The sequence below is a fragment of the Gobio gobio genome, assembly GCF_949357685.1.
Source record: "Gobio gobio genome assembly, chromosome: 19".
In the NCBI taxonomy this organism is placed as follows: domain Eukaryota; kingdom Metazoa; phylum Chordata; class Actinopteri; order Cypriniformes; family Gobionidae; genus Gobio; species Gobio gobio.
The window spans coordinates 34,209,484-34,223,162 of record NC_137112.1 but is presented as its reverse complement, the minus strand read 5'-3'; the positions used below and the strand labels follow the sequence as shown (position 1 = coordinate 34,223,162).

Below are 13,679 nucleotides of genomic sequence, written 5' to 3'. Positions count from 1 at the left end.
CTTTTAATTTGTATAACCATTAGTGGCGGGCAGTGTTCTGAAATCAGGCAAATCAAATGTTTTTTTTAAAATCAAATGTAAATTCATAATGTTAATGTTGTCATATTTTTTGGGTGTTAAATATTACTTTCCATTACATAAACTATTTCCCCAAATCTTATTTGTGTGGAAATATTAATAAGTCTGTAAACAAGATTTTAACACATGATGCTCATAATATTGGAAGGGAAAAAAATTAATAGAATTGGGGGTGAGGGGTTAAATTAATATATCTCTGAAGATAACTGTCTTCAGAAAATCCTCAGTGCATCCCTAAAATTAATCAATACAGACTGAAGGAGACACATGAAGAATATTTATTATGAATGACTGTCCAAGTAGTGACAAATATACAATATGAAAAGTATACAAATATAAACAAATAATTTTTTAAGTGAGCACTGATAGTTCACATGGCTATCTGTCTTTGCTGCTGCGGAGGTCAGTGGTCAGGGGGTCATGCTGGATGGTCTGGTGGAGCATGAGGGCCAGTAGTCCTGCTCTGTTGGTCATGGCCGTTCTCACATTGCGTTCTTGTTCAAACAACTCATCCAGCTTGTACCACTGTTGAGAGGGAAAATATATGAGAACATAAAAATAAATTAAGACTGACTACTATGACAATACATTTTGCAGAACTTAACCGACCACTCTGACACGCTCCAGGTCCACTTCTGCCCGTCTGAGCTTCTCCCAGCAGTAATGCTTGTTGCACTTGCGTTTTGAGACCCTGCAGTATTCTCCAGTCGGCTCAAAAACATTACGCACTAGTGGACATCCACACACCTCATCTGCTGGGACCTGAGAAAAGCATAAACACAAATCAAGTAATGAAGAGATTTTAAAAGATGTGGTTTAGTCCAAGCAGAATTACGGTAATAACATCACTAAACCCTCACCTTCGGGTCTCTGGAATGTTCTGGACATAAAACTTGGAGTCTCTTGCAGTATGTTTTACTCTGAGGATTGTACACATCACAGAAGAGTCGTGTGGCCCTTATAGAAAAAAAATGATAATAGAGATTCATTTATCTTTCTCTATCATATATATATATGAACGAACAGTCTCGTTTTCAAAGCAATTCATCTCATGCATTATCTCATGGTTATTATAAAGTAAAAATTAAAAAGAAACATCATTAAAGGACAACTCCGGTGAAAAATGAACCTAGGGGTAATTAACACATGGTTACCTAGTAGACCGTTCTCTGAAAATCGAATGTAAAGCGTTTTATCTCTAAAAACAGATTAGCTTATAACGCTAGTATATGGGGCAGCGAATAAGCAAAATTAAATCGCTAGTTAATACCACTAACAAGGCTCAAAATAGTGTAACAGTACTGATTCAATCAGTCATCTGGCAGGATGGCCAAAGTCTGAACTCCTCACAGCCCTTGTGACTTTCCTAATCAAATCATACGTAAACAAAGGGCCTGTGTGTACACACTAGAAGCCATAGTAATGCAAGTATTTTATTTCACAATCAAGCTGCGTGTAAAAAGGTTGTCTGAATTATTCCCGTTCACGGGACGGTTAATTTCTTGAGGTCTCTGAAAGGGCTGTGAAGTTCGTTCGTTCGTTCTCTCTCTCTCTCTCTCTCTCTCTCTCTCTCTCTCTCTCTCTCTCTCTCTCTCAAATATCGAAGTCAATGAGACATAAGATTTTAGCTACCCAGTTAAGCTTGATTTTCTTGTATTACTACTTCAGTAATACAAATTGTACAAACATAAGAAATGTGATTTGTCCTGATCAAGCAGATTAATGTTTCTTAAAATTTGTAAGATTGAAAATTGATGAAGAAATCAATTCGGATAAAGGTTACTTTTACATGATTAAAGGTTCCGTTATAAGTTAATATTGTCTGTACAACAAGCAAATCAAATTCATAGACACATGAATATTTACACCATTTGAATTAATTATTCCCCGAAACTCATTGTTGTTACAATAGTCTCACTAACACAGTAGCATAATGAGGGTCCCTATAGGGCTGTGCAATTAATCGAATTTCGATTTCGATTTCAATTTTGCCTCCCAACGATCACCAAAATAGTACAATCGAGAAAAAACGATTATTTTGCCTTGCGTTCTGAATGAAACGCGCAAGCGCACATCCGCCCCTCCCGAAGCCACAAACTTTCTCAGATCGGGAGTCTCGTGTGCATATCATCCGCTGGAATTTAAAAACTCGGCGCGAGTAAAGATGGCAGAAGGAGGGCAGTTACAGCAGCGTTTGGTGAGCAAAAAAGGCAAAACCAACTCCGTTGTCTGGGAACAGTTTGGCTTCGAGGAATCAGACGACGAGCAGAAACATGCTACGTGCAAGATCTGCTACATGGTAGTGGCTGCAACGCAAGGGAGCACCACGAATTTGTTTAACCACTTGAAAATTAAACAGAGTGACCTATGACAATCTAATAAAGAAACAAAAACTGACGAGAGCAGGGGTGCCGTGTAAACGTCCTTTTTTCCCCTCATATTTTTCAAATAATTCTCTCTTTGTAAACTTTGTTCAATGCATGCGAGTGCTGCCGTATGTTTGAATATGACCAGTCGTTTTCACCGTCGTCACCCGGGTTTAGTGCCAGAAGACGCGAATGAGAAGCCGCGCGCGCTGTGAGAAAATGTATCTCTGTGCGCTCATCTGCACGTCTCTCAGCGCGCAAATATTGAGTTCTCTTTCAAGTCTTGCTCTTGAACGGACAAACTCACACAAAACGTATGTCAACATGTCCATCTTGATGAGTATCCTAGCAGACATAGTCTGTATATGCCTTAAGTGAACTTTATACAGTCGATAAAGACGACGCATATCCGATCCGGATTGAATAGCTTTTGTAAGTTTAATATGATTCATCTTTAATTTATGCACTCAAATATGCAATGTTATTTTACATTTGAGACATTTCTGTACCTGAAAACTAATGTTAGACGTACCTGAAAAGCATATCTAGCCGAACCATATTGTTGATCTTATTTATTTGTGATTATCATTTTTACGTGAATACTTTTATACTTTGATTTGAATATATGTTATATTATTTATTTTAATAGTTCAAAAAGTACAACAAATGTTACAATTTCAATTGAATTGTTGAAAGGTGTATTTTTAATAAATACAACACATTCCCAAAGTCATGTGAAATAATCGTGTTACATAATCGCAGGGTTTTTCCTACATTGAAATTTTTTTGGCGGCCGCCAAAACAAATTGTTGTCCCGCCAAAGCCTTATTTGATGAGTTATTGTGATTTAGGAGTGATGTAGAATAGATGACCGCTGCCCTTGCGTTAACTGAGTGTCAGAGAGAACGACCAGAGAGCTCCTCCCCCGCTCGCACGCTCTCTGTCTTCAAAATAGGCATTCTTAGCTTTCTAATATTTCACATATTACGTTAATCAAAATCAAAAGGTCGGAAGACCGAATCCATGTTGCACGTGGCGCTATCAGACGATGTTTTCCTTTAATTACCGCTGGGTGTGAAATGCGCTCAAAAAACATTGACTGATTCTCTGACTAGCTGACATAAAGCATACTTTCAATAAACTTGAAACAAATCCTATCCGGTTATGAAGTGTTTTCTGTGTGTTGACAAATCTTTCGCGATGTTCTAACAGAAGGGATTCACACACAGCGCGTCAGCCAATGTCCGATTCGCCACATTATGACTCCTTTGAACCGAATCATTTTAACGACTGGTTAGAACGGATCAGTCCAACACTGAACTCATGAATCAGTTGAATCATTTACTCAGAACACTTGAAATGAGAACACAAGTGTGCTTACCCACTTTAGCAAGAGTGGATAGTAAGAATTAGCTTTAATCATCCACAGTCTTTCAGCTTATTTATTTGGACAATGTGTAGTAAAATAAATAGCCTAAAATCATTTAGTTTAGACTGGAGTGAACCCAGAACAAAGTTGTGGTTAGCTAGCTGATAATTTTATGAAATTGTATATAGCAGAAAATTAGGCTATTTGTTCATTTTTTAATACTACTTTTTAATATTGATATGATTATATACCAAAACAACTATCAGTAAATAGTGTAAAAATGAGGAACAAAAACAAACATCAAGGTATCAAAATAAGATAAGCAAAAATTACAAATTTTCTTTGAATTTATTTAAAATGTTTTGTCAGTATTGCACTTGCAGATCACGTGGGTAGGGAACTTTTTTACTGTGCGTGCGTGCGTGCGTGTGCGTGTGTGTGTGTGTGTGTGTATGGATGACCATGTCTGTCAGCCACCACCGAAGACCAGTTTTGACCCAGGAAAAACCCTGAATCGTGATTTCAATATTGACCAAAATAATCGTGATTATGATTTTTTCCATAATCGAGCAGCCCTAGGTCCCTACATGCAAACCAAAGCATTGAGAACTTTGTAAGTGTACTAACAGTTTAATAAGAAGATACTTTATAAAGACGCATATACAGACAGGAGCCATCTTGGAAAACAGTCTCGACAAGTCGAGCCACGAACGCTGTGCTAAGTGATGAACTGTGACTTGGAATCTCATATGGTCCGTTGTTTCCAGAAGAAAGCACTGAACGCAACAGAGAAAATAAATAAATAAAAATATTTTTTTAAAAACTGAACGCAACAGAGACTAGTGCTTCCAAAGGATACACACTAAAGAGATGGCGGATTATTCAACCGTGGCTCGACTTGTCGAGACTATTTTCCAAGATGGCTCCTGTCTGTATACGCGTAATGTACTGTCTTTATAAAGTATCTTCTTATTAAACTGTTTGTACACTTACAAAGTTCTCAATGCTTCGGTTTGCATGTAGGGACCCTCATTATGCTACCGTGTTAGTGTGAGGCTATTTTGAGCCTTGTTAGTGGTATTAACTAGCGATTTAATTTTACTAATTCTATGCCTCATATACTAGCGTTATAAGCTAATCTGTTTTTAGAGATAAAACTCTTTACATTCGATTTTCATGAAAACGCATCCCAGAGAACGATCTACTCGGTAACCATGCGTTAATTACCCCAGGTTCATTTTTCACCAGAGTTGTCCTTTAAAATTCCATAAAAAGCAAAGAGAGGAAGTGTTGATATGACAAGAAAACTAAGATAGATTTTCTCTAAGTGAACGGAGGATATTCAGGGACATCTCTCTTACCCTTCTATTCTGGTTGGGAAAATGGAACCGAAAGAGGTCTGGCTTTCATACTGTTAAAATAATAAACCATGCATTAGTATAACCAATTAATTTTCAATGTTCAGTGTGATGATAAACCAATAAATGGGCTCAGAAAACAACATATATTGACCTTGGCATAACATCTCTCCATATGCCTCAGCGCCACCTTGGGGTTGACGGGGTGACTGCAGGACACACAGAATATCTGAAGGTCTGTGTCCTCACTGTCCGTTTCATTAACCTGCAAGAAAGGACATTAGGTTTACACACTAATAAATATGACAAGATCTCTGAAACACAAATTCTAACTCTTACCAGTTATTCTATCAAATTCAAATGATATTACAATGAGAAAGCATTACTGGAAACGCACATCCTCATCCTGTTGGACCACCTGCTGCTTGGCTTTGGCAACGATGCCCTCGAGCTCGTGGAAACGACGCTCCATTTCGGCAAGGCGCATCCGCGCAGCCTGCTGTTCCCTGCGGATGCGCTCCAGCTGTTTTTTGCCCTGTTCCTCAGCGACGCAGGGGCTTTGCTGCCACTGCTGGATTCGTTGAGGGAGGATCTCGTAGATCCGGCTGCACAGATCGCAAGTTCAATAATTCAATACAATCTTTTTAAAACACATTAAACTGGTGTTGGTATAACATTGCATGATCTTTCACTGTTAGTTGGCTGTACTTAAAGTCAATACAATATTTATCGCAATATTTTAAGCAAATATAAAGAAGAGATGTTTTTTTATTATTAAGTTTTTATTATTATTTAAATAATATTGTTATTATATTATTATCAGGACACACAAATATTCCCCCACTGCATTACTATTAGTGCTGTCAATCGGATATTGGAGTTTTTAATATTTTTATATTGTAATAATTTCACCGTTTCGTTCCAAATTAAACAACTTAAAGACAGTATATTTGGAATATTTCTTATAATGGCATGATCCAGTATCACTGATACTAATACAGCTACTGATGTCTCTATGATTTTTTAACATTAATGATAGACATTCAACATTACAGTATAATTGAAAGCTATATCAATTTCAACATTTATTAGGCTTAAAAAAAATAACTTTTAATTTAAGAGAACTTAACTTTATATAAACCCTAACCCTATATATATTTACCTATGGCCTTCCTGCCTGTTGGACATATACAGAAATTTAATAATGTTATCAAACACCTTTCTTAACTGCATAAATAAGAAAATTAAAGATTAATCATCATTAAAGCTACAATTTTCTCTGTTACCTTTGTTCTTTGATTAACATTAGTGACAGACATCACTGGTTTATTAGGCTGCTGTGACTTTAAGACGTCACGCACATCTAATTTTCTCACAAGTTCATTTAAGACGTTATTTTAGACTGCTCTTATGAGAATACTCGACAAAACGGGAATTATGGCAAAATTCTGTGTTATTGTTTATTCAAGCGGTAAAGAAAACTCGATTCTGTGCTGTTTGTGTGCACGAGACTGGCGCATCTTTCTGTGCGTTGTGTGTGTGACAGGGTATGTCTCAATCATAGACTGTAAAAAAATATTGACGTAGTGTCCGTGACGTCACCCATAGGATTCTGAAGAGCAATTTTGAAGTGTAAAGTAGGGTCGAGCTGGCCGTTGCCATTTCAGCAGTGTGTCACACCCGGATAACTGAAAATGGGCAAAGAGGCAGGATGTGGCTGGAGCTGAGGTGACGTGATGACTAACAGACAGCGAGTGTCACGCGCGTGTGAGCGCCTGCACACCCGCCCGCCCGTGCCCCGTCATTCACACAGAGACACAGAACATGGAGGAGTAATATTTAAATAGTATTTTGCAGTTTAATATTCACAAACACTAGTATATATATTCGGTTACAGTCTGGAGCTCTACACTTAGATAAACACGGAAACGACTGAACACAGCTGCGGGTACTGAATATAATCGGGAGTTGGTACTACCAGTACTACAGAAATGCTGGTATCGTCACATTTTTATAATTTCAGTACCGACTTGGTACCGAAGTACCGGTACTTGTGACATCCCTAATCACAATTAATGTTGTTTACATCAACGATACATAATGTTGCATTTTCATATCATGATAAGTCGATGTACGATATAGCGTTACATATACTATACAGCATATAGCAGTATTTATTATAAATTATTTAACGGATTTATCTTTAAATCAAAATAACTTATCTCTTGCAGTGACATCTCTTCTCTGATGTCGCATTTTTTGGTATTAGGGCGGGACAACCTGACACTCACATGATATCACAGCAATAGCAAATAACAACAATCCAATTAATTCCTGATGGACCAAATCAAGTCCTGCCCTCGGTAGGGATGCACCAAAATGAAAATTCTCGTCCGAAGCCCAGTAATAATAAAACACTTGGCCAAAGCCGAATACCGAACGTGTTTTTTTCCCCATTTCTTTTGTCAATTTTTTCACCATTGCATAAATTATATAGTAAAAATTAGCTTTTTACTATTTTGTCTTGCTTTTTTAAAGAAAAATAAATTACAAAACTTAAATTTAAAAATAGAAGATTTTTTAGCATTCCAGCAGACATTATACAAACAAAGCACAATATAACTTTAAAAAAAAAATATATATATATATATTTTTTTTAAATGTACCACAAAAAAATATATGTTTTCATTTGGCCATCTTATCTTAGGCCTAGTGGCCCTCATTTATCAATCTTGCTTAGAAACGGGCGTATATGTTGGTGTAAGATTATGCTTACACTCCTCTCACTGCCTGATTTATGAAGCTGTGCGCACCTCTGAAATCCAGGTGTACGCAATACCTGCCCTTGATAAATGCCGCGGCTGAAAACGATCGTCATTAGAATAACTCGCCCCTATATATTCAAGTCTCTGCCTCCCCCACGCCCTCATTTTACGTCATGGACACACGGAAGACGGCAAAGAAGCGAAACTTCTCCGACGTGGAGATCGAGACCATCACCAGGGAAGTGGAAAAAAACTAAATTGTTTTATTTGGGAGTTAAAAAAATGGGATTTAAGGGTCCCACAAAAACAAAATATGGACCCAAATTATGAGTACTGTTAATAGTGTAGGGGTTGAGAAGCGCACTCCAGCAGAGGTAATAATGTTTTATTGTTTAATATAGAGCAATAGTAATCAAGTTAAGTATGAGTTTTCTTGTTAATTGTAGGTGAAAAAAAGGTGGTCAGATATAAAGATCGCCACAAAGAGGTGCGTGAAGAGGAGCGTTTAAATGGCTGTTTGGATGAGAAATTACCTATATATTTTTTTTATTAATGACGCTTATATTTATTTAGAAGAAGAATGTTGTTATTATTATTATTTATTCTATTATTATTATTATTTAAAAGAAGAAGAATGTAATTTTTATTATTTTGTCAGTCTGAATTATTCTCAGTCCCAGTCCATGCGCAGCTGCCGGGCCTAACCCTGAAACGTCAGGTAAAGCGCACAGGCTCGCAACTGGAGGAATACATATGGCTACAAATCAAATGCTTTGGTAAAGTCACACAAATTAAACATTGAAGTCCATGTTGCACAAAAATAAGCACTGAAGTTTATAATTCCTATGTTGTTGTTGTTTTTTTACCGTGGGTCATAATATAGCATATCTTTGTCAGTGCGTTTTGTGGTGTTAGTGCGAAAATGCGCAGAAAAACAATTCCTAACTCAAAACGTGCGTACACCACCAGTATGAGGGCCAGTATGCCTACAGGTTTCATAATCAAATCACTGGGGGTGCTCTATTAAAGTGCAGATGTAGGCTAAGCAACGGCTCCACCACAGCAGTGAGTGTACAGTACAACGTTTAAGTTTATTTAGAATTTTAAAAAAATATTTTGCAACAAATATTTTTCTATTGTCTGCCTTTACATTGATTTAATGCGTTACTATTTCACTTCCAAACTTTGCAGTGTGCAATTGGCCATTAGTCAACAACAAGTTTTATTCAATGGATTATATAGAATATAGACCGCTCCATTTATGATCACTAAACGCTGTCGCTATTGTCGGTTCATCGCAATCTCACAAAGTACAAAGTTCAATGAAGCTGCCATCTCTGACACTTTAATGCTTCCTCACTTCCAACATGTTTGCTGCATTTAGAAGCGTGCGCGCCTCTCAAACATGCGCTGGTTGCTATATTTGATCGCATCATCAAAAACGTCATTGTTCGGTTAAATTTCGGTCTATTCACTTATTAATTTCGGTTGCCGAACATTCGGTGCATCCATAGCCCTCGGATATATGTCACAATATGAAAGAAAAGACTATCGCAACTTCTGTTTCATGCCAACTTCAATGAAATAACCTACTTGGCAGCTAGCTTCATGCCACAGTCCTCAGAGCAGTATTTTGAGTTTGGACGCGTCAGCTCAATACAGTTGGGTCCTAGGCACTGTTGCATGTCTCCTCCGTGTCTGCTCTCTCCCCTCTCACTGTGTCGCAAACGATCACGGTGCTTCTGTTTCTGCTTGTGGCGACGGGACTCTTTCTGTAAAAGATGAGCACAATTAACAAAAACTATTCCATAAATCAAATCAAAAAATCTATTATGTATTAAGCACCGTGTTCCTCGCTGTACCTTTTTGTCAAATTTTTTGTCTCTCCTCTTGACGTGCTTGACTTTTATAGCTTTCTTCCGTGGGACAGGACTGTAAATTGGGCCGTCTTCATCATCCTCACTGCCCCATGACTAAAAACACAGGTCATGAGAGATGGGTGAGATCATTTTTTTTAATGCTGAGACCTAAGCAAATCTCAAAACATACTCATGTTAAAAAAAACTCTTATAACGTGACAAGAGTTCAAATTAATGTATGTATATACACTAAGTGGTTGTGGTTGAGCAACAGCAATTAGCCATTACCGCATTTCTGTCCTTGTAGTGCTCATACTGCTCCATATCATTTTCGTCGTAATCATCTAAGTATCGTCTATCTCTGTGCATTATATTGTCCTTCCTCTCACGCAGAGAGAACTCCTCATCCCGAACACGTAGCATTTTCTGCAAAAACAATGGGAGAGCATTAACATCAAAACAAAAACGACATAATAAACCAAGTATATAAAGACTCTCACCCGAGCACGGACAACACACTGCCTTAGACGACATTTCTGACGAATCTTGTTTGGGCCCCCAAATTTCTTCATGTCTTTACAGAAGTCACAATGACCACAGTCCTCAGTCCTTGTGCAGGGTTCACATTCACCACACATACGGGCAGATCGCTTCACCTGGAATGCAATTAGAGGACCGCAATGTAATATTGTACTATATTAATCGCTAAAAAATTTTATATTTATGAATTCCTATACTATATATATATATATAGTATAGTGTATATATATAGTATATATATACACACACACACACACATACACATGCATACAATGACATTAACACCCGCCAATGTGTCTACATAATATGTATGTGTACTGTGTATAATTATTATGTATATATCAATACACACAAGCATGTATACATTAAAGAATTTTTTTTATATTTTTAATGAAAAAATTATATTTATATATAAGATAAATGAATATATACAGTATATACATGCAAATATTTCTTAAATATATACATGCATGTGTTTATTTATATATACATAATAATTATACACAGTTCCTGCACATATCTTATGTAAACAAACTTTTATTTTGGATGCGATTAATCATGAATTATTTTCCCCCAGTACTAAAATAAATAAATAATATATAGTCTTGTTTTAAAATTAATTAAGTTAAAATTAAGACATAATCAAATGAGATTGATTATTATGTCTTAATTTGAACTTAATTTTAGAACTATCTATATATATATATATATATATATATATATATATATATATATATATATATATATATATATATATATATATATATATAAATATATAATTAGTGAAATATTTCATTCACTTATTATATACAAAAATGGATATATACCGGTAACACTTTATTTACAGTGTCCTTGTTACACAAGTTACATGCAATTATTATAGTAATAAATTAAGCATAATTACATGCAGCTAACCCTATAACAACCCCTAATCCTATCCCTATTGTAAGTACAAGGTGCTAATTAATATTACTCAGTACTTAATTAGCTAGTAATTACACTGTAACAAGGGCACTTTAAAGTAAAGTGTAACCTACAGTACTGTGAAAAAGTCTTACATTACTATTTTCACACACACACACACACACACACACACACACACACACACACACACACACACACACACACACACACACACACACACACACACACACACACACACACACACACACACACAAAATGGTTTTGAGCCAGATATTTATATAATTTGCTGTAGTGTGTCATTAGGAAATATCAGTTTACATTCCCAAACATTTCATTTGCCATTAATTGTAATAATCCAGATGCTTCACACAGAGATCTGATCTCACCATTATCGAGTCCAAATGTATATACCATATAAAATAGTCAAACACCCCACCAATAATGCAATAGAGAAAGTGTTGTGTGTATAACAAGCAAACTAAGATATAAGAACAAACTGAAGAAACACTAACTTTAGACCCACGGCGCTTATCGATCTTGTACTCTGGAGTGCTGGATCGTTTTTCAACCCTCTCGGACTCAATGTCTTTATCACGGTTCTTTTTCCGGTAACGTATTGAAAGAGATGGATCCATTTCTAAGAGATAGAGAATAATATAGAGCTGATATTGTAACATAATATAATATGACAACGTGCATGTTTAAATATTTTAAGGTGAACCAATCACTGACTCTGACACTGGTGGCAGTACCACTCCCTGATAGCTTTGGCCATCTTCTCTGTCACATTTATACAGTGACCATGGAACCACTCATTGCAGTTGTCACAACCACTGTGGGGGAAAAGATTTGATCCAAATTAGCTCTCAGTTTGGACATACATAATCATATTCTTTGTGAAAGAATGGAAAGATTTGTCTTACATCATGAAGCAGTTTATGTCTGATTTTCGACAAATGCAGTAAAGAGGAGCATTCTCTCCATCTACTGCGGAGTTGTTCATAGATGGAGCCTGGTCCAAATCAGACATCTCGCTGTCCTATGAAGACAGAGACAAAACAATGAAAACATCGACACACCAGCAACGGAATTTATTTTTACAAATACATCAACTGCAAGACACACTCACAGAAAATAACAGCAAAACATTCAAAGACAATGTTTGTATGGCATTAAATTAGAAATAATAAATAACAGCAATAAAAACATTAAATTAGATATCCATATAAAACAACAGTTCAACATCAGTTAGTCACAATACATATTAGCATGATAGCACACTTGATAGCGAGAAAAAACGATGAATTATTACCTAAGAAAATCTAGTGCTGGTTTACGATATAATTAGTGAAATAAATAATTCGTTCTTTCATTTGCAACGATCGCCTTTAGAGAACTACTTTTTATTATTTTGACTGCTCAAGCCGGAGCTAATATGCTATCAAATCATAATAGCAGACTTACCATGGCTGCTCCCCGCTTTCTAGAAGATCCGATCAAACAGAGCAAATGAAGATTAATTGAGATAAAGTCTCACTGCTCGAACAAGTAAATGGCCGGAATGCTCCGACCTTGATAACAGTCAAATTCCACACACAAAACCAGAAACGGGAGCAATATTACAAACCTAGGCTAATTGTTAGCGTGGGCAGAGGATAGCGTTGTTTCGGTTCTGTTAGGACAGAGGGTTGATTGTCATAATAAAAGTCCCCATGTAACTTAGTGGAAAGCTGTTCATTTTTAGGGCGTTTACAGAAAAAAGTACATTCTATCACATGATGATGATTTAAAGGCTTAATAATCAATGTATTTTCGTTTTTTACCCCTTACAATAATACCTTTTAGGACCAAATTATAAACAACATCAATAATAATAATATTAATAATAATAATAATAATAATAATAATAATAATAATAATAATAATAATAATAATAATAATAACAATGATATTATTAATATTTATAGTAATACTAATAATTGTTGTTGTTGTCGTTATAAATGTTATTGCATTTTTATTGTTAGGGGGTGTGGTACATGTGCGTCCTATCAACACTATGGCTGAATCCGAAATCGCCCCCTAAACTCATTCACTATTCCCTATGTTAGTCCACTAATACAGTTCACTTGAAGGAGTGTATGAAAACGAATGCGTGAAGTCGGACAGCCGTTGTGTGTACATCGGCTGTATCTGGGATTGAATGAGTGCTATCAATAACGTCCACTATGGTGTCGGACACCACTACGAATGGCTGTCCCCTCAAATAGTGCCCTATTTGAGGGTATAGGGGGCAATTTCTGAATCAGCCTACGAGTATGCTAACGAATGGATAATGATCAGACAACGGCCCCTGCAGAGCAAGAGAAAGTCAATCTGAGGGTCGATGAGATAAATGTGGTGTGGAAGGTTAGTGAATTTTC

At 36.4% G+C, this 13,679-nt stretch overlaps 1 protein-coding gene across 1 annotated transcript; it reads right to left on the bottom strand.

The window, feature by feature from the left end:
• Window positions 1-333: 333 nt before the first annotated feature.
• Window positions 334-12,958, bottom strand: cxxc1b (CXXC finger protein 1b). Its single transcript, XM_079843929.1, has 14 exons — window positions 12,724-12,958; window positions 12,183-12,298; window positions 11,992-12,092; window positions 11,772-11,896; window positions 10,296-10,451; window positions 10,084-10,221; window positions 9,799-9,909; window positions 9,530-9,708; window positions 5,569-5,776; window positions 5,326-5,436; window positions 5,175-5,224; window positions 939-1,035; window positions 688-840; window positions 334-603 (listed from the first exon to the last, which is right to left on the bottom strand). Exons 1-14 carry the CDS (start codon window positions 12,724-12,726, stop codon window positions 457-459), a joined length of 1,695 nt encoding a protein of 564 aa, XP_079700055.1. The 5' UTR covers window positions 12,727-12,958; the 3' UTR covers window positions 334-456.
• Window positions 12,959-13,679: the final 721 nt, after the last annotated feature.

Coding starts and splice junctions, on each gene's coding strand:
- cxxc1b (XM_079843929.1), bottom strand. Junction 12,093..12,182: donor GACATAAACTGCTTCATGAT/GTAAGACAAATC, acceptor TTTCCCCCACAG/TGGTTGTGACAACTGCAATG. Junction 5,777..9,529: donor GGCATGAAGCTAGCTGCCAA/GTAGGTTATTTC, acceptor CGATCTGTGCAG/CCGGATCTACGAGATCCTCC.